Source organism: Alligator mississippiensis, chromosome 16 (genome assembly GCF_030867095.1).
Source record: "Alligator mississippiensis isolate rAllMis1 chromosome 16, rAllMis1, whole genome shotgun sequence".
In the NCBI taxonomy this organism is placed as follows: domain Eukaryota; kingdom Metazoa; phylum Chordata; order Crocodylia; family Alligatoridae; genus Alligator; species Alligator mississippiensis.
This window is the reverse complement of record NC_081839.1, coordinates 3,194,546-3,220,652: the sequence shown is the minus strand read 5'-3', so window position 1 is coordinate 3,220,652 and position 26,107 is coordinate 3,194,546. Positions and strand designations below refer to the sequence as shown.

The window sequence follows — 26,107 nt, the reverse complement described above, 5'->3', positions numbered from 1 at the left end:
CACCTTGGGAAGAAAAACCCGCAGCATCCTTATAGGCTCGGCAGTGCTATGTTGGCTAGCACTATGGAAGAAAGAGACTTGGGGGTCATCATTGACCACAAGATGAACATGAGCCGGCAATGCGATGCTGCGGCTGGTAAAGCGACCAAAACGCTGGCTTGCATCCATAGATGCTTCTCAAGCAAATCCTGGGACGTCATTCTCCCCCTGTACTCGGCCTTGGTGAGGCCGCAGCTGGAGTACTGCGTCCAGTTTTGGGCTCCACAATTCAAAAAGGATGTGGAGAAGCTTGAGAGAGTCCAGAGAAGAGCCACGCGCATGATCAGAGGTCAGGGAAGCAGACCCTACGATGACAGGCTGAGAGCCCTGGGGCTCTTTAGCCTGGAAAAGCGCAGGCTCAGGGGTGATCTGGTGGCCACCTACAAGTTTATCAGGGGTGACCACCAGTATCTGGGGGAACGTCTGTTCACCAGAGCGCCCCAAGGGATGACGAGGACGAATGATCACAAACTACTACAAGATCGTTTCAGGCTGGACATAAGGAAGAATTTCTTTACTGTCCGAGCCCCCAAGGTCTGGAACAGCCTGCCGCCGGAGGTGGTTCAAGCACCTTCATTGAACACCTTCAAGATGAAACTGGATGCTTATCTTGCTGGGATCCTATGACCCCAGCTGACGTCCTGCCCTTTGGGCGGGGGGCTGGACTCGATGATCTTCCGAGGTCCCTTCCAGCCCGAATGTCTATGAATCTATGAAATCTTAAGATGTGCTGGAGAGCGGCCGTCTCCTGCCCACGTGCACCTGGCGGTCACGCAGCCTCTTATTGAAAAGCAATTGCAGGGCAGGAAGCCTCCCGCAGCCCCCGGCACCTGGCAGGGGAGATGCTTTCAGCCCCGGTGGCTCTTACTTCCCCTTCGTCTCGGTTTCGAAGGCCGTGGCACAGGTACAGGTGAGGCCTGTCCCTTGCTGATCCCTGCCAGAGTCTCCGACTGCCTCCAAGTGCAAGGAGCTCAGCTGTGCAGTTTATGGGGACAGCGGTGGGATTGCTTTTGGGCTTCCCAGCTTGGCCTTTTGGCTGGTGGCAAACAAGACAAGGGGGCATCCAACCTCCAAGGCCTGCGGGGCCTGGATCTGGGACCACCTGAAGCATCCAGAGTTTGGGAGGCAGGAGACTTGCTAACGGACAAGGCAAGAACTGGGGCCAAGGGCTGCAAGGGATAGAAACCCTCTCCTCCGTCCCACAAGCTGCAGCGCAGAGGGACAAACACGTGGGAGACATTTGAGCTCAACCAGCTCCCAGGCTCCCGCGTTGCACCCCACCGTCTCCTGCTGGAAGCCCCCCGGGGACGGACACCGACGGCTGCGCCCCCCAACAGAGACGCGGACACAGGGAGTCCGGAGCACCATGGTTTATTGTTCTCGTGCAGATGCCTCCCGGCTCTGTACGTGTCCTCGCCTTCCCCAGCCCAGCCCCCCACAGCAACCAGCAAAAGGAGCAGTGGCAAGAGCTGGAGCTGGATTCGGGGCATCGAACACATTTAAGAGGAAGGAAATCGTGATGCCATGCTCCCGAAGCAACGACACAACCACGGGCCACACGCCGCAGGCCCCAGTGTGCGCTCGGCTGCACGGGACGCTGGCGGGGCCACGAAGATCACTTTGGCTTGCCAAGAGGGCAGAGGTGGAAGGAGGAGGCACCAGTGATGGGGACCCATGGGAGAGCTGGGCCTTCGGGAGGATTTGATCGGAGCAGAAGATGCTATAAAAGGGCCCGATTCGCTCCCCGCTGCTGGGGGAGCAAGTCCTCCTTGCCCCCAGCGCTCGATGCCGTGGTGGTGAAGTGTGACACGGCCCTGCTCTCCCCAATCCTGCTCGCACCCAGGGTGAATCGGGAGCGATCCCAGCAAAGGCAGCAAACCCCATCCATCACCCAGCGCAAGAAGCACCACGACCCCCCATCCTCGACCCACCCCAGCTCCCCCCCGGCACGGGCATGCACGAGGCTTTTGTACAGCCGTGAGCAGTGACGCACACAAGTGCAAGGCAGCAGCACCCCGAGCCCAGCGCGTCCCTTTCAAACCAGCTGCTATATACACCGAAGAGAAGCCCTTGATACACAGACACACGCACAAAAACCCCACAGAGCGTACACGTTAAAAAAACCACAGGCGGCACAGTCTGCAGCCCTACAGCGCTGGAAACCAAGCCCATTTCACACAGCACCACAGCACGAAACACTCCCGTGCCCCGGCGCGCCCAGCTGCCCAGGGTGGCGGAGCTGCAACGCTGAGCTCCAGCCACCTTGGGAGCGGCGGGGCAGCCGGGGCCCGAGTTAAATCACGCACACACAAATATGTATAAAAAAAGGACACGCTATATTACATTTAAAAAGGATGGGAGCCCTGCCCTGCAGAGAAAGCCAGCCCTTGGCATTAAATCTCGCTGCTCTCTGCATTGACGCTTCAGCTGCTGCAGCCCAGCTTCGGTGCCAGGCTGCAGGGAGAAGCGATGGGACGGGGCTGGTGCCAACACCCAGCCCGTCCCCCCAGAGCTGCCACGAGAGCTAAAACAGACCCCCTTCCCCTGGGACCTAACCCTGGAGATGAGCCTTTAGCTGGAGGAAGGCAGTGCTCGGGGCCGTTTGGCTACGGCAAGACCCAGACCCCTGAAGAGGCAAGTGTTTGGCTCTGGACGGGCACGGGGAGGCAAGTGCCGGGGCAGAGGCTTTCCACAGGGCTGCTCTGGCTTTAGGAGTGCTTGCCCTGGGAGAGGGAAAAAGAGAGGCACAAAAAACTAATCACAGGCTCTCACAGCTGCCCCCGTCCCAGACAGCATCACTGATGCAGGGACGTCCCCCCACCTATTTGCAAAATGTAAATGGAGGAGAGAAATCCTCCTCCTCGGAGGACCACCCCCCAGACGCAGCCCAGCACTTAAGCCCAGGTTTAAAGCTTCAAGCATGGGCTTAGGTATGGGGCCGCGAGCTGCCCAGCTGCAGCTGCACAGCTCGCAGGGGCGGAGAGGCAAGAGGAGCTGTTTGATCGTCGGGGCAGATTTCCCCGGCAGCAGCGCCACTGGCACGAGGAGGGGGCTGGAGTCGTCGCGCCTATTTTTAGAGCCAGCTGGGTTATAAATAGAAATGCTTCCACCCCGCCGGACCCGCAGCAGGTGCAGGGGCTGGCCATCTGCGCGCGGCGATGTCTGCACAGCAGGTCAAGGCCCTGGAGTCCCCTGCGATCACAAGGGCAAGGATCGAAAGGTCGAATCATCCCGCCTTTGAGGCTCACCCACCCTACGGGAGAGACCTGGCCTCTCCAGTGCAGGGAAGAGCCCAGGGGGGTCGTATCCTATGGAGATCACTTTAAATACCTGAAGCATTTAGGGTAGCAGGGCAGCTTGTGCGGGGAGCTAAGCCAGAGTAAGGCTGCTGCAGCCTCCGACAGGCTTTTAATAGCCCAAACGAGCCCCAAAAATGTGAGTGAGACTGACCCATAAAACAGTGCCTCTCCCTGCTCCCCCCCAGCCTGGACATCCAGAGAGGTTGCAGCCCACAGGGGCTGGTACCTGCACACAGCTGGGAGGTGGCCCCACCACGGGGACAGAGATGCCAGGGCTTCTGCAAAGAAAGGAGCTGGTGCCTTCCTTAATACAGACCAAGCAGGCTCTGTGCCGGAAGGGAGGAAAGAGCCAGCTAGAGACCCTGTGGTACGTTTGTGCCTCCCAGGGGAGAGACAGGAGTTTTGGGAGATCCCTGCAGAGCTCCAGGGACGGGGAAGGGAAGAGATTTCATGCCTTGAAGCAGGGCACACGTTGTGGATTGAGCCCCGCTCCACACAAAGCCGCCCACCGGCCAGGCCACCGCGCAAGGGGGGCAGGCGGGCAGGCAGCAGGGAGCGGGGTCGGAGCAGGAGGGGCGGGGGTCCGCGGCGTATCAGCTCATCTGCTCCAGGTAGGCCGAGAGCAGGAGCTCCGGGGGCAGGAAGACGCGGTGCTTGTTGCTCACTTTCATTTGGCGTTTCCCTTCAAAGTCGGAACCTGAGACAGAGGAGGAGAGCTGCGGTTAGAGCCAGGTCGCGCTGCCGTCACTGCCCGTGCCCCAAAGCAACGTGGCCAAGCCCTGCAGGGACGCAGACGGACACAGCGTGGAGCTCGTCAGGGCGCGCGGAAGGAGAGGCTTTGCAGGGAGAAAAGGCCGAGCCACAGACACGCTCCGCCGTCCGACTTGGATCAAGTTGATGCAGGGCGGTTGTGGCAGGGTGGGAGCCCCTGTCTGCGGGCGCTCCCAGCCGCTCGGAGACAGCGGAGGACGGCTGTCGGCGTCCACGGGACAGGGAAGCCGAGGCACTAAGCATCTTTCCCTCTGCAAGGCTGTGGCCGGGCTGGAGGAATCAGGACTGGCTACACCCCAGCCGGTCCCAGACGAGCCGGGGAGGACTACCCCAGGTGCAAAATTGTAAGCTCCGGGGGCATCCAAATGAAAGGTTGGGCTCGGACCAGATGTGACGTCCATGCCTAGACGAGCCAAGAGCCACTGCCCTGGGCCACAGCTGCTCCCACCTCCGGGCTGCCGCCTTCCACCAAGATCCAGTCCTCACCCCATGAGACGCGCTGGCAGCGGACACCACGTGCCCTCCTCTCCTGCTCTGGGCCCCTGCCAGCTCCCCGCTGCACAGCTCTGAGCCATTAGAGCTTCCCTGGCATTTTCACACCCACCTGCTAACGAACCAGCAGGCAGAAAGGACCAAGCTGCGCACGCAGCAGAGCTGGCAGCCCCCCGGCTATAGCACGCTGGCACCCCGATTCCTCCCCAGACTTGCCACCCTCCTCCCTAGAGAGAGATGGTCTCCAGCCCAGCTGCATTGCACTGCATCATTTCCCCACCTCTGCATCACACTGCAGCAAGGAGAGGGGTGGGAATGGAGCCGAGGGGGACATGCAGGCAGGGAGCATCCTGGCACGATTGCAGGCTCCCTGCTGAACCCGCCCGCTCGTTTCAGGGGCTGGATGTCTGGAAGCGCAGGATGCAGACAGCCCAGTACAAACCAGGGCTGACACCCACCGTGGTGACCTGCACACACCGCGTGAGGGGAGGCAATGAAGCCCTGGAGCCAACAGACGGAGCCCCCCCAAGGCCCATCGCTGCCCCCAGCACAGCCAAAACCCCTGGCTGCCAGCCCCACGCTCCAGCCAGGGGCCGACCAGCCTGGATTTGAAGCCCTGCTTAGCTACATGGCCAAGTACCCAAGGCCAAGGGGCTGCAGAAGAGGAGGAAAGCTAAGAAAGGGGAGGAAGGAAAAAACAAAGCCGAGGGCTCTTACTGGCAGAGACGAGGTCCATGTACTGGCAGAGCGCGTGGAGCAGCAGCCGCTCAAAGCTGGAGGGAAAAAAAAGGGATCCAAAAGTAGTGGGGTGAGATCACAGGAGGTTTTCTAGCTCTGCCTCTTCCCCAGGCCCTGGGGGCTCCCTCCTCCCCCCGCTGTGAGCCCCGGGGTGGAGATTTCATGGCACGGGGCACCCAGCAGCGTGGACAAGCCAAGGGGGCAGCGGGTTCCTGTTGCTCTTGGGGTGATGCTCTCTAGCCAGCAGCGGGGCAGATCCACCCCCTCCGGTCCGGTAGACAGAGGGTGCCAGGAGCGGGCTGGATAGAGGCGGCCCATTCTCCACTGCAGCCCTTTGGCCCGTCTCCCCGGGGCCTTTGATGGGTCAGGAACACCCAGCGTGGAGGAAGCCACGTGCAAAACCCCCTGCACAGCTCGCTCCATCCTCTGGGACAGGAGCAGCCTCCCAGCACCGTCTACCTGTTGTCCATCATCGCGGTGTACACGGACTGGGGGGTGACAGAGAAAAAACCCAGGAGCTCCTCCTCCAGGCCCTCCAGGGTCCCCTGCAGAAGAGAGGCAGGCGCCTTAAGGGTCGGGGGGGCTGGCGAAGAGGCAGGAGCCCCGGCTCCCCAGCAAGGCAGCGCCACTCCCCAGCCCAGGAACAGCCCCCTGCCGCCTGGGGGCTCACCAGCGGGATCCTGCCTCGCTTGAGCGTGGAGCGGAGCCGGCGGCTGATGCGCTGGAAGCACTCCTGGGGCGTGTAGGCGGGGTGCTCTGCAACACAGACGGGGCAGGACACGCACGTCAGCTCCGGGAGCAGCCTGCCCCACCGCAGCTTCGTCTCGGGCACGTCACGGCCGCGAGGCAGCAGCAGGTCGGACTGACGTCTCCATGCAAGACCGAGCAGCTGAGACCACGGGTCCAGCTCAGCTGTTTCCCCTTCTTCACATGCAGAGGGCATGAAGTGTTCCCCCCCAGAGAGGGCACTGCCATGATAGTCGCCCTCTGCCCAGAACAGGGGAGATCGGAGCTGGCTCCCTTCTGCTGCAGGGGTAGAAGTGGCAGCCTTATCCCCAAGTGCTCAGGCAGCAAGTCCTCCCTACAGGCCACCTGCATGGACCTCTGCTCACTGGAGAATCCACAGCAGCTGGGGAGCCCCTGATCACCTTCGTGGCCAGGTCAGGCTACAGCAGGTAGCTCCTAGCCCAACCCCAGAGGGTCCTGGCAGGCTTCCCCCAGCCCCGTACCTTTCCACTTGTCCTCCGCTTTAACGGGCAGCTTCCTCTTGTGCTTCTTCTTGGCCTCTCCCTCCAGGTAGAGCAGGACCCTCTCCTGCTCCTCGCCCGACCGGTTCATGAAGTCGTTCCAGATCTGACAAAGGAAGCATCACACAGCTGCAGCTGCCATGTGCCAGCCCCCCGCCAGCCCTGGGCCGTGTCAATGCTTGGGACCCTGCTGAGCCTCTGCTCCTACCATGGCTAAATCAGTGCCTCCTGCTCCATCCCTGGAGCTTCCTACCTGGGACGAGCCGGTCCAGACACCTCCTCCCAGCAGCCCAGAAACCCCAGGGCTGGGAATGGAGAGGAACAGGCCAGCTTGGCATGGCTCGATCAACACCTCCGAACACCCACACTGACTCCAGTACAAATCCAGTCTCCCCACCGAGAGAGGAGGAAGAAGAAAGACGCTGCAGGACGCAGCAGGTCATCCTCAGGCACTTTGATATCAGTGCCGTGTCCCCACAGCTGCACTGGGGCTGGATGGTTTAAAAGGATCCCCCGCAAAGCAAGCTGGAGGCTCTGACTCATGAGATCAACCAGGGTCCTAGAGCCCTTTGGCTGAAGGACAGAGCGGGACCAGAACGGGAGCCTTTCTGCCAAAAACGGAGCGAGCCCGCAGCAAGCAGCCGCCCCCGGCCATCGGCGAGGCCGAGCCCCCTACCTCCATGTAGGTCTCGTTGTTGCAAGCCTCGGTGAAGATGCTGGGGGTGGCCGGGTAAGCCAGGTCCCCCTCGTCGGTGCCACACTCGTCTCGCTCCAGAAGGGTCATCAGGTAGCGGGCTGGGAGAAAGGCAAGCCTGTGAGGGGCGCGGGGCCAGAGTGCCAGGCACGAGGGGCTCCGAGTGCCAGGGGCCAGGCCTGCGATACCGGACAGGAGGCAGCAGGGACGGGGCAGCCAGGAGCCAGGCCCTGCGCTGGAGTCGAGCGGGGATTTCTCGGTCCTCTGCCACGGCCCCTGCTCTCACGGGCAGCTCAGAGCGTGCCCCAGGGCTGCAGCCTGGGTCGCATAGGGAGCTCCCCCATCCCTCGGAAACCTGCTCCCCCCATTTATAACCCAGGCATCCCGATTCCCTCCTCCAAGACTCAACCCAAGCCTCCTTGGGCAAGTTTCGGAGGACTGGAGTCGGGCGCCCCAGGGGAGAGCCACCCGGGCCTTTAAAACATAGTCTCGGCCGCTCTGCAGAGAGCTCTGCACAGTCACCGTGACGTGGCCTCTCTTCCAGCTGCTTTATCAACACCCGGCTACGCAGCACGGGCGAGCTCGGGGCCACGTGCCAGCAGCCCGGCTCTCCTGGGCAACCCTGCCCCGACGAGCTGCGTGGCGAGGCCCCGGGAAGGCAGAGGGAAGCGGTGCCCGCGCGTGCCGTCTCCTTACTGTTCTCCAGACGCTGGAGGCTCTTGCGCCCCTTGGCCTTGGGGATGAGGTCGGAGTTGCGGATGGCCTGGTTGATGTAGTGCTGCTTGCGCTTGGAGGGGGAGAACCTCTTGGCGGGCGAGCTCTCCAGCGGGGGCAGGCAGTCCTCGATCCGTCTGCGGGGGACACAGACAACGCGCTGATGGGGGAGCGCCAGCTCCGGCACCCCGGCTGCACCCGGGCCTGCCAGGGGCTGGCGCAGCGGGGAGACTCTGGGGGTCTACGGCTGGAAGAGCAAAGGAGGGGGGAGGGCAAGTCAGGACCAAGATGCCCCAGGGAAGCTGTATAGGGCTAGCGCGGGAGCAGAACAGCTGGGCTCTATGTGGGGGGCACAGGAGCCGGGATAAACACCTGTCCGCACCAGGCACGTGGTTATCTAAAGGAGTCTCCAAATGCCCTCCGGAGCCCAACCCCGACTCCGAGACATCTGGAGAGGCAGACACGGAGCGACACGCCTGCCGGGCTACCCCGCGCTATCTCGTCCATCAGCCGCCCACAAGGCAGCAGCCGCAGCTGATAACCTCAATCACTGCCCAAGTGCAAAGGCTTTTAGTACAGTCTTCGTTTGACAGGTTCGGAAACCTCCCCCACCCCCGCCGTTATGCAAATGGCACTTGCAAGCACCACGACGGGCTCATTTCACCAGCCTTGATCGTCAGAGCAAGTCCGCTGGCTAAAATAAACGGCCTATTCACTTGCTGCTTGTGCCCGGCTGGACGTACAATCCTCCGGGCCGCGCGGCAATGGACAGCACCATCCCAGCAAAGGCACCCGCGGAAGATAACCCACGTACCCAGACCGCAGCCCCTTTGCTGCATCTTGATAGCATCTATTCATGTTTAAGGCCGGAGTCCGACATGAGAAACAAGCCAGGCCTGGCACAGCTGCCTCTTACGTTAACCCGGTGAGCCCTTAAAGGAATTCACCGAACCTTCGACGGTTTCCTTTCCAGAGGGCGAGACTCACTCTCCCAAAGCATCTCATCCAGCCACACTTCCCCCAGCAGCTCTGCATCAGGATCTGCATGGCTGGAGCCCCGGGGCCTGCTTAGTGACAGGAGCAGGGGGCCGGTTTGATGGGCAGTCCCTGCGGACACCAGGCAGCTTCGCTGAATTTTCCATTCGGTATTAAGAAGGAAAGCGGCAGAACACGCTAATGAGAAGTCTCCTGGGCTCTGGCTTCAGTTGCCAGCTTAGAGCCGGTCTTCACTGCCCTTGCTCCCCCGAGCTGGGCAGTCAGCCCCAATGCATCTACCCAGGTCATCAGTCTCCCCTCCTGACTAGCGCACGGCGTCGGGGAGACTCAGCAGTGTAGGAGGTAGCAAGGATCTGCCCAAGAGACATGCACAGGGCACCCCTGCTCCAGCACAGAGCTGGGAGGGAAGAACCCTCTTTTTAGGGTCACACCATCCCCGACCCATAGCCACAGAAACCTGCCTGCCCGCACTGCGCCCGCCTGCAGCCCACTATACCCTATGCAGGGAGGAGCACTGGCACAGCTGCCCCCAGCATCTGGAAGACGGTAGGGCCACGCTGTGAGACGACAGCACACCAACATGGGACATCAGACAGATTATCATTTTGCTTCAGTGCCTCATTTTCCACCCGCCCAGCCGAAATGGGCAGCTGTGTCAGGGACACAGCGTCTATTGTCAAAGCCTCCCAGTCCTCCCAGCCGGGGAGGTGGCCCCACAAGAAGGCATGCATGGGGGAACAGCACGGAGCCCAGTTTGGGCTCAAGGGTGGTTGGAAACCAGCTCCCTGGGTGCCTTCTCCACTTCACATCACTTCAGCGTCAGGTGTAGAAGCACATGGAGCTCACCGGCAGGCTCAGGACGGATAGCTGGCTTCCTAAACCCATCCTGGTAGCCAAGGGGCCCATTGTATTGGCACGGATTCATCCGACGGGAACGGGGAGGAAGGCAAGGCAACGTGCACTAAATGATTCAGATCTGAAGAGATTTCCAGGCAGTCGCAGCTCCCCAGAGCAAAGCAGGGTGGTGAAGATGAGGGGAAGGATGTTTCCCCATCTAGCCTCTGCTGCAAAGAGCGCTCTTAAACCACCAGGCAGGTTTCACCAGCCAGCGAGCGTTCCCAGGTGGCTGCTGTATTTGATCCATCTTGCGCCGTGACCTTAACCCTGAATTTATCATCCCGTGTCTGTACGCGAACCACGGTGCTGGTGGAGACTATCCAGTTGTCATTTAGCCTGAAGCCTGGCCGAGCAGATCACATGTGCACTGGCACTCCTGGATCCCGCTACTCGGTGGAGCCTTCTCTGGGAAGGCACTTAGAGAGTGGATCACCACACGGGTCGTGATGCACTCGAGTCCAAGGCAAGGGAAGCACGAGGTGTCAGTCCAGAAGGGCATGGGATGCATCAGGTACTAGAGTTTGTACCCGCTCGGTTTCTCCAGCGGCCAAGACACCGGACTGGGACTTGGGAGGCGCGAGCTCCGATTGCAGCTCTGCCAACAACTTGCTGGCACGTCATCTCTCGTCTGGTGCCTCAGTTTCCCCACCTACAAGCCACAGCCCCTCCGCTGTGGGCTTGTGGTGCGATACACAACGTAAAGCATCCCACTAAACGGCATCGATGCCAGTTACATTACAGCTGAAGCAGGTTGCGGGCACGACGCCTTGCCAAAATCCTGCCAGATCCCAGGACATCTAGTGAGATCTGGGATCCTCCCCTGCGGGTTGAGAGCTGGCAGGGCAAGGGTTGTGTTTCACAATCCTGGAGACTCACAAGATGTGGTGACCTCAGAACCGTGCCTATCTGTAAAGAGCACCGAGGCTTGGCACCCATCCAGGCTCTAAAGGGCAAGTCCCAGACAGCTCTGTGCAAATCATGCCAGGCAGGCCAGATCCCCTTACAGGCGGTGCAGCTAGCTCGGCGTGGCATTCAACTAGCAGCACAGGCCGGGCTGCAACTGCTGGCAGGTTCCTTGGAGCAAGGTAATGCTCTTCCTGGCAACACCTGAGCTGGGCTTTCCTGGGCCACTGACTTACCAGCCGGGCCAGTTCTCCCCCACCCAGTTACCCACACCCACACGTAGCTCAGTCACACGACGCGTGCAACCAGGGACAGAACATCCTCGGCTTGGAAGCTGTCGTCTACAGGCAGAGCTTCAATGCTGTCAATATGCCCCAGGGAAGGTCTTCGCTGCTCAGCATGCTCCCGGGGGGACGCAAGCTCTCCGCATAACCTGCTTTTTGCTCCAACAGCCAATTCAGGCTCCCTTCACTGCCTGCCCGGTTATTACCGATATCCGAGGAGGGGAAGCCTTTGGAAGCAGAGACAAAGTTAAAGCATGTGCACTGAAGTTGCTGCTCTGAAGCCCGTATCCTGCAATGCAATGAGCAGCCCAACCCCCTCCAGCCACTGAAAAAAAAAACCCAGCTAGAGCCAACAGGTAAGCAAGCCACATGCCTTGTGATCTGCACTTGGCAGATTTCTGCATCATTGCAACAAATACAGTGCTTCCCCCTCCTCTCCAGCCCCCAAACAAGCTAACAACTCAGCCGATTTTCCTACCAGAGATCTCTAAACCGTTTCTAGCATTTGCCACTTCGTCAACAGGACACGCCACCATGAATGGCAGGAATCCCCCCGAAGGTTAGCAGCTGGCTTTGCAGAATTAGGCTTCCCACAGCAGCCCCAGAGACAGCCCTCGGTCACGCTACTGCAACGGGCATGCCGGCAGGGCTGCGGCCGTCTGAAATGCGCGGGAATCCTGCTCCTTGGGACCCAAAGGACCTTTTAAAGCGCTAGTCCCAGAGAGATACCATGGTAAGGTACTTTTTGCATGGGGTCCCCAGCCCACAGCCTGCAACTCGATTGCATGTGTGGTGTGACACCGAACACGTGGCAACTCTCCAAGTATTGACCAGTTGCCCAGCCACCGTGCCCTTCCCGAGCTTGCCCATCTACCCAGCAGGGCTGATGACGTTACCTTAGCTCCATAAAGCACTTGGTGACTTTGGATGACAGGACTCATGACGCATGCTCTGCGCAAAGAGTCACTACCCAATTATCCCAGCCCTAACCCCCTTGCCCTCGGACACCCAACACCTTCCAGCCCGATGCCAACAGGAAACAAAAGGCGGAAGGTCTCGCGGAAGAAGCACCGATTGAGTCACCCAGCTCAGGTCCTGTCTCTTCCGTGTCCATGGCACCAGGTTACAGCACTCCCATCTAGTCATGAACTTAATAGTTAGTTAATCCCCTACAGATCATTTAGGGCTCCCAGCCCCATCCGCTCCACTGAGCGGCCATCGAGTCCGCTTCTCCCATGCCCGAGATGTGGACGGAAGGGCTGGTCCGGGACTCAGGCGCGCACCACACGTAGTGTAAGAGCATTCGTTTTATTTAAACCGCAGGTGAGGAAGCAGGTCCCAACATCCTGCTTATAAGCAGACCTCCCCTTCCCACCCCGCTGCACCTCTGCTTTGCAAGATTGACTCCCTTTCCCTCCCTGGCACCAGCGGAGGGGAGGCCTTTGCCAAAGGGATGCTATTAGGAGCCTGGCAAGGGGTGGGGCCGGTCAGGTGTGGTGATGCCCCTGGAATGGACAAGACTCCCCGCATTTCCCAGCCTTTGGGCATTTGTCAGTTTCAGTGGGGGGGGCTTGTCAGTTTCAAGGAGCCCCATGCTGCAGGGTTAAGGGTGGGGGCTGGCAGCTGGGAGCAGGCCGGCCCAGGGGGGGAGCGGATCCGGATCATCCGGCCAGGCTGGCCAGGACAGGGGGATGGGGCGGCACGGGGGGGGGGTCTCACCCTGCCTCCCCTCCCGCTGCGGGCCCTCGCAGCCCCCGACCCGGCGAGGGTCAGCCCAGTCACCCCAGCACTGCGCCTACCCGCCCCACTCCGCGCCCAGGGGGCAGTTAGCACCCGCAAAGGGGAGCGCTGGGGGCAGGGGAGGGAATCCCCTGCACCGACCCCGTGACGTAAGCGACAGAACCCCGCGGGTGGGGAATCCCCGTGACGTGGCAGGGCGCCCCCCGGGAGGCGGGGATGCCCCGGGCACTCACAGGAACGGCTCCGCCGCCTCCCCGGCCCCGGCCGCGCTGCCCTTCAGCACCACCATGGCGGGGCCCGGCCCCCGGCCCGGCCCGGCTCGGCACGGCTCGGCCCCGCCCCGGGCGGCTCCGGCCTTAAAGGGGCCGCGACACTCGCGCCCTGCCGGAAGTGGCGTCACACCCTGGGAGGGAGGGGTGTGTCGGGCACGGGCGTTAACCCTCTGCTGCCCGGGCTGGGGGTGGAGGGGAGTATGGGGGTGGTCGTGGGAATGGGGTGTCATGGGGGTTGCTATGGAAAAGAGGAGCAGTGGGGGGTTGCCATGGGGATGGGGTGCAGTGGGGCAGGGTGCAGTGGGGGTTGCCATGGGGATGGGGTGCAGTGGGGCAGGGTGCAGCGGGGGTTGCCATGGGGATGGGGTGCAGTGGGGCAGGGTGCAGCGGGGGTTGCCATGGGGATGGGGTGCAGTGGGGCAGGGTGCAGTGGGGGTTGCCATGGGGAAGGTGCCCTGGGGGGTACCATGAGGATGGGGTGCAGTGGGGGCTGCCCTGGGGGCGGGGTGGGGATGCTGGGCCGGGGCAGAGGCTGCGGGTGCCCCGGTGAGAGGGCGCTGCCCAGCTCCCCTAGAGCCGCCGTGGCCAGGCCAGCCCCGTGCAGCCCACGGGGGCCCCGTGGGGCTGTGGCACGATGCTGCTCCCCTGGTGCCCGTGCCCTGGTCTCTCCAAGTCCCCTGCCAGCAGGGCGGGCGCCCGCGGTGGCTGCTGCTAATGAGGGTGACATTTGTGCCTGCACGCGCGGGGCTGGCTTGGAAGCGCAGTCCGCCTCCCGCTGCGCCCTCCGCTCCTCTCGCTCGCGACGCCTTGGACGACCCCGGCTCGTCCGAAGCTCTTTGCAGTGGTCCGGACACTGGTTCTCCTTCCCGGCCCCTCGAAGAGCAGCAGCCAGGCCCGCGGTCGAGCTTCTCGGGGGAGGCACGATGAGAAATGCGGGGCCCAAGCCCCGAAGCAGCCCGACTCCGTTATCTGGCTTTTCCCTCGCTGCAGAGATAGCAAAGGGGCCTGGTTTACCCATTGAAATGATAACTGAGTTTCAGATTTAAAGCCCTGAGCCCCTTTGCTTCCTCTCCTTCACTTAAGCTGCCTCCCGCAGACCTCTGGCAGCCAAAGATTGGGTTGGTTTTTAAGAGCTTGGGACGCACCGAGTCAAATAAAGGATGCCAGCAAAGCCAAGCGGATGCGAGCTGGTTGTCTGCATCCCACTGGATCCTGTCGGCTCCACCTGCAGACAGGAGGGCTCGATCCCTCCCTGGTCCAAAGGGGATCTGTAGGATCCGGCCCAAGAAAAGAGGGTCGAGGGTGCAGGCTGAGCACGGCAGAGAGGACCCTGGGCACAGCCAGGTGTGGGGTGAGCTGGATTTATTCAGTGCTATAAATGCAGGTGTGAATAAAGATGAGGAAGGGGATGCCTTTTGGATCCTATAAACTGCAAGGATTGATCCCGGAGCCGGTTGGGAAAGGCACGTGCCATCCCTTGCAAACAAACCCGGCTTTTCCAGCCCGAGCACCACTGTTGGGGGTCTAATAAAGATATTTTTTGTAGCCAGCTTATAAGTGGATCCCACGGCAAAACTTGCTACGGCAGAGATCTGCAAAGAAGATAATTACCTTTCTTTTGAGCAGCTCTCTAGACCGGCTTCTTTTCTGAAGCCCAAGGACGATGTTGCGGAGCAGTCTGCGGAGAAAATTGCCTTCGGAGGAAAGAAAGTCCTCTTTTTCCCTGCGCTCGGAGTGGTAGGACTCTGCTCCCTTTTGCGTTCGTCCCAGGCAGGCCCAGTCTGGTCCAAAGGAAATGGGAGAAAGGAGCTAAAAGCGAGGCTTTGCCGCGAGATGAAGTGATGGGTGTTACCGGGGACGACGCCTCCTGGCTCAGTGGTCTGGTGTCTGCAGCGACCATCTCCAGCCTCTTCCCAGTGTAGGATTCACCGCTCTCTTCCGCCTTGCCCCCAGGTTAGCCCCACTGCGTCCCAGCGAGGGTGAGAGACGCACGGGGGGGCAGCTAACCGGACAGGGGAGAGCACCCTGCCCCTGCTCGCTGATGTCACGGCTGCCCCACGGTGACCTCGCTGCACCAAACTGTGGGTGGATCTGAGGGCATCCTGATCAAGAACAAACTTCCCTATTCAAGAAAGCGCTGAAATGTGTTAAAGGGGTTTCCTGGGGGAACGTGGGTGGGAATCAGTGCCGCACCCAGGCTCCTGGCAAACTTTTAGTCTCGGGCCCCCTCCGCCAGAGATAATGATATTTTTGTTGCAAAAGTCTTGATCACATCTGTGGTGATCACCCAGCCGCTAGGGTCATTAGATCAGGACTCCAGAGATCCGAATAGTGATACCTTCCCTGCTACTGCCTTCCCTTGTAGCCACGGGCAAGTCACTTAGCCTCCAGCAACTTCAGGCGCCAGCCCTGGTGCGAGGATCTCGACAATAAACATGGTAAGAGGACAGCTCATCTTGGGATACAGCCCTATGAGGAAAGATGCAGAGAACCAAGCATGGTTTCATAGTTTCTAGGGTCGGAGGGGACCTGAACAGATCATCAAGTCCGACCCCCGGATGGTTAGCCTGGAAAAGGAGATGAAAAGGGGCCCGAGCTGCTTTCTGGTGCTCAAAGGGCTGCTGTAAAGAAGACGCGTTCTCCCTTGCTGCAGAGAGCAGGACACGAGTCTAAAGTGCCGCGACGCAGACGGAGACGAGATCTCAGGGAAAACGTCCTCCCTGCCGGAGCGGCAGGACGGTGGGACAAGCCGCCCAGAGACGCTGTGGGATCCCCCTCCTTGGAGGTTTCCAGGCAGAGGCCGGAGGGGCGTCTCTGGGATGGTTTGGGAGCAGGAGGCTGCATCTGTGCGAGGCAGGTGGGTTAGGCGGCCTACGAGAGCCCATCCAAGCTTGAGAGGCTCTGATTCAACCCATATGGCACGACACCAGAGCGCTCATGCCATATGGAAAGCATCAGAAAAGTGCGTCCCCTTCAGTACTTCCCCGCTGTCTCTTCCTTTCTCCCGTAAACCTCCAAGGAAGCAAGTACAAACCCAACCAAGCATTTGGAAAGCCAGGCCTGCCGGGGCAAGAGGCAGCCACACCACCTCGAAGCTGGGGTGAGATGCGTGCCAGCAAACCTAACTGAGCAAACAAGCGGCAGGATGGAGTGTTAATTAAACCTGCACAAAACCAGATGATTTATCCTTGAGAGACCCAATGTTCCCAGTTAGTTCCAATAATTACAAGGGCTTTGTTTTTTTTTCCCTTCTTCCATCTGCTCTCCTATTCTTTCTCCTTAATTAATAGATTGTCCTTAATGGACTTAGCGCTCTTTTTTAGAGCAAAAACAAAACCCACTGGTAAAATGGTTTCCTGGCTCCGGATAGCGGTGTGATGCTCTCTAAATGCATCAAGCTCCAGGAAGGGAGTCTGAAATGTAAGTGCAGCGTGGGTTCGTCCAAACAGGGTGAAAATTTTACATGAGGGGGTGTTTGCAAGGGGGCTTTTAATCCAGGGAGAAATTGGTGCTACAGGGTACGTGGATGGTGTGAAGGGAAGGGAGCTCAACAGCAGGGAAATAGGCACGCTGCCCTCGCCTTCGGGGGTCAGGCAGCTTAGGTGTTCTTGGCAGCAGGGCTGCTGATGCTGGGGTGTTATCTATACCCAGACACCACCGGCATGACTTAAAGCCGCCCCGAGGCTGTTCTAACCCATGCCAGCATCTGGTTTCACACTCAGACCTGCATCCCGTCCCTTCGTGCTCTTCACTGCCGGATGCAATCAGCCCCTGGATCCGTTACACCGGTGATGTTGGCAAAATGCAAAACATGAGATCCTGGACCACGTGTGCCGGAGATCCGTGCCCCAGAGCCGGATCCTGGAGGGTGCCCGGTGATTTCAGCAGGTCCCACTGGGCCACTGTGAGTCAAAAGGCTCCAACCTGTTCTCCTAGGAAGTCCTGGTTTCAAAGGAAAAGCTGCATATCCCCAGCACAACTCCTGGCCTCTGACTTTGATTTATTTGCTTATGTATTTAAGGAAAAAAATGTTGTGTTCCAAGTCAAACCTTGCAAGGAGGCACTGGGCAAGCCAGAGCAGCTCTGCGGGGCGTTTTCCAGCCTGCGGGACCAGTGGACGGTCCCCACTTTTAGCAGCCAAGGGGGCTGGGATGACCTCTAGTGCAGCAAAGCAGGGGGGTTGCACTGGATGTCACCTCCTGAGGTCCCTCCCAACCCTCATTTCCCTTCTAAGAGGCTCCTGGCCCTGCCCCAGCCCAGGCTGGAGGGAGGACCCAGGAGTCCTGCCCTGCGGGGTGGTTGTGCTGGCATAGGGCTGAGCTTGGCTTTGGACCTAGCTGTCTGCAGCAGAGCTGGGGGGTGGCACAGGCACAGTCCCCGCAGGACCTGCCCATCCTCGGGGGTGGGCAGCGCTCAATGCCAGCCCCTCGGTCCCCTCCCTCCGGCAGCGCAACGCCCCAGGCTCTCCTGCAGTTGATCCGAAGCAAGGAGCGGACAGACACTCCGGGAGCCGGGACAGCCCCTGGGTGGCTGGATCCGGGACGCCTGGGGTCTTCAAGGAGCCTGGGCTGGGCGCTACAAAGAACCCCCCCCCTCCCCCTTAGTGGGGAGAAAACCCAGGGGTCCGGCTGCCCCCCACCAGCCATGCGGGCAGTAGGGATGGGCACAGCGGGCAGCGCCGGGCACAACGCATCGCTGCTGCCCCCCAACGGGTCATGCGGGGCCGGGGGGCTGCTGTGCGGGAACAGCTCGGGGCCCCCTGGCCCCCCGCGCCTGGTGGATGCCTGGCTGGTGCCCCTCTGCTTCGCGGCGCTGCTGGTGCTGGGGCTGGCGGGCAACTCCCTGGTCATCTACGTGATCTCCAGGCACCAGCCGATGAGGACGGTCACCAACTTCTACATCGGTGAGTCTGGGCTGGGGCAGGGTGGGGGGCCCTGGGAATGCCCAGCCAGGGGGGGCCTGAGGCTGGAGGGAGCCACGGGTCCCCCCTGAGGCTGGGCACTTGTCATATGCTGGAAGGGGCATAGGGCTGGGCGCTGGAGGGGGCATGCAGCATCCTAGGGCAGTGGCACTGGGCATCCCAGAGTGGGACTGGGCTGGGGGTATCCCCACGCAAGTGTCTCTCAGCTGGATTGGGAGCCCTGGGCATTCAGGAGCCAGGCAGGCAGGGATGGTGCGGGCTGCCAGCTGTTGGGAATGCCAGGCTGAGTCCCATGTGGGGTGGGATGCACTGTGTGTAGCTTGCCAGGTAAGTGTGCAGGTGATGCACGGAGCTGGGTTTGCGCCCAGGCGTTTGAGCAAGGCTTTGGGGGGGGGCTGAGCTGTCCTTTGCCCCTGGAGCCCTGGGTGTGCTGCTGCCTTGAGACCAGGCTCAACTAGGGAGGCTGCAAGACCCCTCATTTCATCCTCATTCACCTCCTTTTACCCCTCCCCTGCTCTGCTTACCCCAGCCCTGGTACTCTCGGATAAGCTTTGCTGTGCCCCTCTTAGACAGCCCTGCTGTGCTCGCTCGGTGATGGAGACCACAAACACACGCGCGCACACAAGTTCGTGCTCCAAGGCGCACGCACGTCCATGCACGCGGTCATACGCAAGAGCTGCACCCATGTGCGCAGACACAGCACCCGTGCTGGAAGGCGCGTACACGTGCAGATACGGTGATGCACATGCCTTGCTCCAAGGGACACACAAAGACACGCACACAGAGCCAGGGTGAGGGGTCCAGCAGCTTCACCAGGCCCCTTCTTTCCCGTTAAACCCTTGAGAAGGGTGGTGAGGGGCTGCGATGATACCCCAGATCTGACTCCAGTCTGCTGATTGCAAACGTTTGAGCCCTGCTGCTGTTTCCCCAGGGCGTTTGACATAAGCTTCGCGCTGGGGAAGCACTAAAAACTGCCTCCTTGTCCCTTGCATCCTGCCCCCGGGGGCAAGGGTGGCCCCTCCGCTCAGCGCAGCGGGCATCTGCCCCATGCCTGCACCTCCTGGGCACTTCCAGTGTAAACCCATCGCTGCTATTAACTCCCTCCCTGGTGCTTTGAAGCTGTTGGGCCTGATCCTGCCAGTGTCACTCAGGGAAAGCTCCCTGGAGCCTGTGCAGGTGGATTAGTCCTTGATCCTAGCTATTACCTGCCACCAGCCCGGCTGTGATCGCGGGCACGGGGGCTGCAATATCTCCGATAAAGGGGACCGTGAGGCTTCTGGACAAACTCTTGCTTGGCGGCTCTCTGAGGCTCGTGCCACACTGGCTGCCACCTACCTTTGACATTTCTGCCCAGCTGAGCCGAACTCCGGGTCAAGGGACCAACCATGCAGGACACACGAGCAACAGCACCGCCAGCCCAACTCGTGCATGCACTTCCGTGCTGGGCAGCAGGGCAGAGCTCCCCGGGCCGTGTGCCATGCCGGGCAGAGGCAGCCTGGGCTCTTCCTAGCCCAATTCCAGCCTTGCAGCAAAGTGGTTTTTATTCCTCTCTCTGCATTCGGTTTCTGTTGTGAAACCTCATCTGTGGCCTAATGGAAGAAAATAAAGGTCTACAGCTAGCTGCTGCTGCTTCCTCCCTCCCCAGCGTAGCAGCAGCTGCTTTTAAAAAGATTACAGGGCCAGGCTTCAAACAGCTCATTTTAGGAATTGCAAGAATTTCCTGTCTCTGTGTGCAGTAACCCAGGTGATGGAGAGCATTGAAGGGTCCCAATCCTATACCATTCAAGTGAATAGGGACCTGATCCTTTTCTGCCCTGCACCTTTGTCCTCAGTTACCCTCCAGGTAAATGGGTGCAACTCGGAGCACTCAGAGTCTACTCACTCCCCTTTCCCCTCTCCTGGAAATCAGGCTGACGTACCCCAGCAGAGGCACTCAAAATGCGAGGCAGGGGACAATCTGGCCCCTACATGTGTTCAGAGATGCCAAGTACATGGGGCCCAAGGGCCCTGGCCTCTCTTGGGAAGAGGGCTGTCACGTGAAAAGCATAAAGCTTTCCACTTGTCCATCATCTTAGGCCCCTTCCGGCAAAAATAATGCACGTGTTGCTATTGGTTTCACTGCAAGTGGCACCAGACCCCTGAGATGCGAGAAGGAAGCAAATAACCCAGCTCCTGGAGCAGAAGACTTGAGCTAGATTTCCCAGGGTGGAGCTCATCTGCCGCCCTAAAGACCTGTCCAGAAATCCAGAAAGACTCTTAACAACCCATGGTGCACTCGTATAGTAACTCCACGCACCTCCCGCGCTGCCCTAGCTACCCGGCACATCCCCGATGAAAGGAAGGACGATCCGCTGACAAGTTTCTTTGGGTAAATCCGATATGATCCGCTGACATTTACTCAACTACTGCCACGGCTCGGCACGCAGGGTTTAACCAGCAGCTGCAGCAGAAACAGAAGGGCGTGAGTAGAGCCATCGCCCCATCATTTAAAGAGCGGCAGCTTCTGTGGCTACTCATTTCCATATATAATTGCTTTAAAATTACAAAAATCCTCCTCTTGCCAGCACACCAGATAAAGGCCTGACGTGCTTAATTGCATAACACAGTGACTTGGCTATTACCAGCTATAAAGTGTAGCCCAAATACTAGCCTGATGGGTTTTGTTTTTTGTAAAAATATCTATCTATCTATCTATAGATATATGTATCTATATATCTATCTATAGATAGCTCTATATCTATATATCTGTCTATAGATAGCTCTATATATCTATATCTAGATATCTAGATATAGATAGATCTATCAATAGATAGATATATAGATACATCTGTCGATAGATCTATCTATATCTAGATATCTATAGATATATAGATACATATATCTATAGATAGATAGATACCTTCTAGTCACTGATCATTGCTTACTTAACCTATCATAAGAACCCGCGCACCCGTTCCAACGCTTGCACCCACAGAATGGCACTCCCACGCGCCTGTCCACAAGGCATCATCTCCTTCAACCCCTTGCTCCTTAGTCCCGTATGTGAATACAGGGTTTAAAACTCAGTCCAAATACTAGCCTGGTGCTCCCGTTGTAGCAAGTCCTGGTTACCTGCCTCTTGGTTAAGTGCACAAACCACTTAGGTGCATAGCATCTCTGAGCCCCAGAGATGCTACCCTGTTGAGCAGCATACGGATGGATACCAGATTCCTTGGTGTGTTTTCTTCCTATACCATGTAGAACAAATATGTGCCGTGCTCTACCCCAGAGGCACTTGCTCCACAGATTAAATGCTTTGGGTCCACGGGGTGTCATGCCCAGGGGCTGTGTAAAATAGGAGCCCCCCTCTGCCACGTACTCTGCTGTCTGGAGTCACTGCAATGCCCGAGCTGCTCCCTGGCACGGGGCCCAACGAAGGCGGCGCATCATTCGTCAGGGCCTGAGTAATTAGGTCCTGTTGAGCGTGCAGGTATACACCGGATCAGCAGCTGCACATTACAGAGTGATTCATTATTCACTCTTGGCTTGTCCAGGTGCCAAGCCCCCGCTCCATTCTCAGCCATTTACTAGGGATTAGTCCCAGGGGGGAAACTGGGGAAGTCACATTGAACTTTCGGAAGTAGGTAGCCGGATGGATTCAGCTGAGGATAAGGCAATCCATGGAGGAAAGCAGAGGGCAGGGAAATCCCTTCCCATTCCCTGCCGGGGGAGAGGGCAGGGCCTGGCATTAGGGAGGGTGGATTCTGTGCCCCCTTTGCCTTCCCTCTCTGCTCTGTGCCAGTGCTAACGAGCTCATTAACAGAGCACAAGCAGACAAGGGTCTTTGGGTGCATCTGACATCTTTTCTTAGGCCAACTCAAATAGTTGGAAAAAGTCTTCTTAGCGAACTTTTGGGCACAAGTGCCCTTCATCAGGTTGAGGAGGCGCAAATGGCTGCACCCACCTGGTTCTTCTCCATCCTGCCGGAGGAGGAAAGTGGAGCCGATCCCCTTTGTACAGATGGGCAAACAGGCACAGGGTTAGGGTTAGGGCTAGGGTGACTGGTCCGATGCTGCCCAGGGAGTCGAACGTGAGAGCCAAGATTGGCCCTTGGAAGTGCCTGGCTCCAGCCCCGGGGTGGGAGCCCGCGGCCTCCCAGCCTCTTCACGCAGTTGCTAGAAACTCTCTGTGCCGCGCGTGCCCTATGCCAGGTGCTCTCTCCTCTCGGGATCTGATCCTGTTAGGAGCTGAGCAATGCCCACAGGGCGCTCAGCACCCTCTCTATGCCTTCTGCCTTGGGAGCCCGGTTGCTGCTCCTTAGCCATGCTGAGGATCCATGGGGATGGGGAGAGAAAGGAGGGGGAGATACCTGGCAAGTGGGTATATTTTGGGCGGCAGGAGGAGGACATCACAGACTGGCTTCTGAGGCTCCATTATTAAATAGTGACTCATCCTGGCTCTTCTTTTTTTCCCTCCCGGGGTGAGTAAGCCCAAAAGCATGCACACAGAGAGGCTCGGGCACTCTGGCTGGGCCTGTTCACTGCTCTCCAGCCTTCAACCCGCATCCTGGGAGCTCATGCTAACCTTCGCCCCCCCACCTCCGCCTTCCTTTACAGCCAACCTGGCCACCACCGACATCATCTTCCTGGTCTGCTGCGTGCCCTTCACTGCCATGCTGTACCCGCTGCCCGGCTGGGTTTTCGGGGAGTTCATGTGCAAGTTCGTTAACTACATCCAGCAGGTGAGGGGGCTGCCCCGGGCTCCCCCAGCCCCAGACAGAGGCAGGTTGAGACCGTCGGCTTCTCCGCTGAGGGTGCCACTGGATCCTCACTGGGGGTGGTGCTGCACCCCATCTGCATTGGCAGTGGGCAGTGCAGCCATAGAAAGAGGACTGAGAGCCACCAAACTCATTGAACCAAACACCTGGTGATGGGAGCAGGCTCCCCGTTGCTCTCCATTCAGGCTGGACGGGAAATATCTTCCCCACGTCACAGTTGCAGGGGAAGATGGCTTTCATCTCCCTATAGCTACAGCTCCCCAAGGGTCCCCCTGCTCCCCATGCCAGTCCAAACCCAGCGGGGACACAGTCCGGCCATGGCCCATGCCCACCTCCTCCCCCAGGTCTCCGTGCAGGCCACCTGCATGACGCTGACGGCCATGAGCGTGGACCGCTGGTACGTGACCGTGTTCCCGCTGCGCTCCCTGCGCCAGCGCACCCCCCGCGTCGCCGTCGCCGTCAGCCTGGGCATCTGGAGCGGTGAGCTGACCCCCACCCCCTGGCCTGGGGCCGGCCTCGCATTGCAGCCGGAAGTCCTTGAACCCGTCCCTTGCACACGTCTGCATGTCCTCGGCTGTGGTCCCAGTTCCCATCCCCTGGCCCTGATCCGTGCTCCTGATGCCATCCTGGTAACCCTCCCCTCCTACCCTTGCCCCTGCCTCTTAACCCTCTCCTAACCAGCCCGGTGCCGGTCGCTGGCTCTGGCACCTGCCACCCCGCACAGGTTCCTTCGTCGTCTCCGTCCCGGTGCTGACGTACCACCGGCTGATGGAGGGCTACTGGTTCGGGCCCCAGACCTACTGCAGCGAGTCCTTCCCTTCGGCGGCTCACGAGAAGGCCTTCATCCTCTACAACTTCCTGGCTGTCTACCTGCTGCCTCTGCTGACCATCTGCGTCTGCTACACCGCCATGCTCTATCAGATGGGGCATCCTGCCGTGGAGCCGGCCGAGAATGGCTACCAGGTACCAGCGTCCTGCCCCTGCGCGGGCCCGTGTATCCCCTCCACCGGCAGTGTGCCTCCAGCAGTGGCAGCTGGAGCTGGAGCTGATGGTGCTTCCGGCTCCTTGGCCATGGAGCCAGACTGCTCTTCCCCATCAAGACACAATGACATGGGTGCACATGCACGCACCTCCATGCTACAGGACCCATGCCTGTGCCTCCCTGGTGCACACACGTGCCTCTGTGCTACATGCATGTGCACAAGAACCGTGCCCACACATCTCTGGTGCACACACTGCCTCTGCGTCACATACACGTACACAAGACCTATGCCCGCACACGTCTCCATGCTGCATGTGTGTACATAAGACCCGTGCCCACACACCCCGGGTGCCCACATTGCATCCTGCATGCATCTTCAGCACTGATGGCATGGGACCACGTACACAGATGATCCACATGTAACTCATCCTGTGCAAGGCTGAGCCAGCCCCATCAGGAGAGACTCCTGCCTCCACACCCAGCACCCATCAGGCCAGTCCCCACTGCCTGCTACCCTGTTACTCACGCTCCCATTTATGCACGCACACCTTTGCACGCCTCCCCACCTGTGACCAGCTCCCTCCTCCCACCCTGCTAACGCCCGGGGTCTGGCCGATTGCAGGTGCAGCAGCTGGCGGAGCGGTCGGAGGCCTTGCGCGCCCGGATCTCCCGCATGGTGGCCATCATCGTGGTGCTTTTCACCGTGTGCTGGGGGCCCATGCAGTTCCTCATCCTCCTGCAAGCCTTCGCGCCTGGCTTCCAGCGCAACTACTACACCTACAAGGTGAAGATCTGGGCCCACTGCATGTCCTACACCAACTCCTCGGTCAACCCCCTCGTCTACGCCTTCATGGGTGCCAACTTCAGGAAGGCCTTCAGGAAAGTCTTCCCCTTTGCCTTCAAGCAGCGGGTGGGCGGCATCGGCGCGGGCAGCGCCAACGTCAACACCGAGATGCACTTTGTCTCTTCCGGCAAGTAGCGGGTGGAGATGCCCTGAGCAGGGGGTGGGAGGAGGGCCCTGAACCCCCCAAATGTGCCCCGGGGTCTGTCTTGTCCACCCCAGTCCTGCAGCCACTTCTGGGGTGGGGAGGCAGCAGTTGCTGGCGTGACCCAGAGCTACGCTCCATGCCAGGTGAGGGCAGGATGCGGAGAACGCTCCATGCTGAGGGTGAGATGAGCAGGCTCACCCAGGCCGACCACCTCTGCTAGCCACCGCCTGGGTCTTCTAGCCACTGCCATGCCAGGACGTCTGCTTTTCTGAAAGAGGCTGCACCGTCCAGCTCCCGGCGCAAGCTCAGAGGAGGAGGAGCAACCCTTCTGGGCCCTGGGATTCACACCGCAGGTCTCTCCCACTGCTATGAACCATGCGAGCCCCTCTGCACCCCAGCCCCAGGGGGGAAAACTGCTCATCGTGATGTCCCCATCCCCGCTGCAGAGAGCAGCTCTTGTCCTGACACAGCTCTGTGCCGCTTCCCATCCTGGCTCGTGAGAGGCACTTTTGCTTGAGGGCAGGGAAAGCCCAAATGATTCTCCCCGCCGGATGGATGGGGCTAAGGGACTTGGCTGAGGCCACACAGGGGATCAGTGGCAGAGCAGAGACTAGACCCACTCTCTCCAGGCTGTTTCTGCTGGGTACCGTCCTCAGAAGCATCCGATACTGGCCACTCTTGGTGCTGGGATCCTGACGGGCCGTGGCTTGCAGCAGCTCTAAGGCAGCCAGCTACGGTGATAGTGGCTCTGAAGGCACCCGACCCAGGCCTGCCGAGGCAGAGAGTGCCCCAGGTCTGCAGCAGCTCAGCTGTCACAGGCCTCTGTGCAATGCTCTCCACGCTTCCCCTCTGCAGGGGAGGGAGGCTGCTTTTGTTCCAGGTGTGGTTGGGGGCAAGGGGGGGCTGAGTCTGCCCCAACTCATGACACCTGCTACCTGTTCAGCCCGAAGAGGGGGGGGGGCGGGTGAAGCTCTGCTCCCCTGGTGCAAAGGAGGTACCACGAGGTTCCTCTGCAGAGGCAGCCCATGCAAGCGCCCACGGCAGCTTTGATCCAAGCCCACGCCAAGATCCTGCTGCTTCTTTGTAAGTAGAATAAACCCAAATCTGCTGCTGTCTGTGGGCCCGTGTCGCTTCCCATCTGTTCCAGGGACCTCCAAACTCCTCTGCTTATCGCACACGAGTCCCTCCGTGTTGTCAGGGAGCTGATTCCTGCCCAGACAGGGTGCAGCTGAGAGCAGGAGACTGGCCTGGCTTGTAAGCAAACTGCAAGAGAAAGGAAGGAGGTGAAACCTCCCACCTTCTTTGGTCCACAGTTGTAGGGCGTTGGGAATGGTACCTTTAAATGGCTTGGCTTTTTGGGCACAGGAGGGCTG

The 26,107-nt window shown here is 59.7% G+C and overlaps 2 protein-coding genes and 1 long non-coding RNA gene across 5 annotated transcripts; 2 read left to right on the top strand and 1 right to left on the bottom strand.

Annotated features, from left to right (window-relative positions):
• Window positions 1-1,394: 1,394 nt before the first annotated feature.
• R3HDM4 (R3H domain containing 4) lies at window positions 1,395-19,599 on the bottom strand. 2 transcript variants are annotated; one of them, XM_059720022.1, is made up of 8 exons: window positions 19,343-19,599; window positions 7,977-8,131; window positions 7,263-7,381; window positions 6,569-6,692; window positions 6,010-6,095; window positions 5,799-5,884; window positions 5,319-5,374; window positions 1,395-4,035 (listed from the first exon to the last, which is right to left on the bottom strand). In XM_059720022.1, the coding sequence occupies exons 1-8, from the start codon at window positions 19,435-19,437 to the stop codon at window positions 3,932-3,934; spliced, it is 825 nt and encodes a 274-aa protein (XP_059576005.1). In that variant the 5' UTR covers window positions 19,438-19,599; the 3' UTR covers window positions 1,395-3,931. The 2 variants fall into 2 exon arrangements, with proteins under 2 accessions (XP_059576005.1, XP_014455135.1); XM_014599649.3 differs by lacking the exon at window positions 19,343-19,599 and adding an exon at window positions 13,048-13,181.
• LOC132246647 (uncharacterized) lies at window positions 10,681-11,780 on the top strand. Its single transcript, XR_009458040.1, has 3 exons — window positions 10,681-10,972; window positions 11,243-11,430; window positions 11,598-11,780. It is a non-coding gene; the product is annotated as an uncharacterized LOC132246647 (long non-coding RNA).
• KISS1R (KISS1 receptor) lies at window positions 13,643-25,849 on the top strand. 2 transcript variants are annotated; one of them, XM_059720021.1, is made up of 6 exons: window positions 13,643-15,039; window positions 15,452-17,989; window positions 22,603-22,727; window positions 23,108-23,243; window positions 23,488-23,726; window positions 24,368-25,849. In XM_059720021.1, the coding sequence occupies exons 2-6, from the start codon at window positions 17,503-17,505 to the stop codon at window positions 24,722-24,724; spliced, it is 1,344 nt and encodes a 447-aa protein (XP_059576004.1). In that variant the 5' UTR covers window positions 13,643-15,039; window positions 15,452-17,502; the 3' UTR covers window positions 24,725-25,849. The 2 variants fall into 2 exon arrangements, with proteins under 2 accessions (XP_059576004.1, XP_059576003.1); XM_059720020.1 differs by having other exon boundaries at window positions 13,643-17,989.
• The last annotated feature ends 258 nt before the right edge of the window (window positions 25,850-26,107 follow it).

Coding starts and splice junctions, on each gene's coding strand:
- R3HDM4 (XM_059720022.1), bottom strand. CDS start 19,437: ATGCACGAGTTGGGCTGGCGGTGCTGTTGCTCGTGTGTCCTGCATGGT. Junction 7,382..7,976: donor CCTCCAGCGTCTGGAGAACA/GTAAGGAGACGG, acceptor CCTTTCTCCCAG/CCCGCTACCTGATGACCCTT. Junction 5,375..5,798: donor ACCGCGATGATGGACAACAG/GTAGACGGTGCT, acceptor TTTTCCCTCCAG/CTTTGAGCGGCTGCTGCTCC.
- KISS1R (XM_059720021.1), top strand. CDS start 17,503: ATGCCAGCCCCTCGGTCCCCTCCCTCCGGCAGCGCAACGCCCCAGGCT. Junction 17,990..22,602: donor GGTCACCAACTTCTACATCG/GTGAGTCTGGGC, acceptor CTTCCTTTACAG/CCAACCTGGCCACCACCGAC. Junction 23,244..23,487: donor CAGCCTGGGCATCTGGAGCG/GTGAGCTGACCC, acceptor CACCCCGCACAG/GTTCCTTCGTCGTCTCCGTC.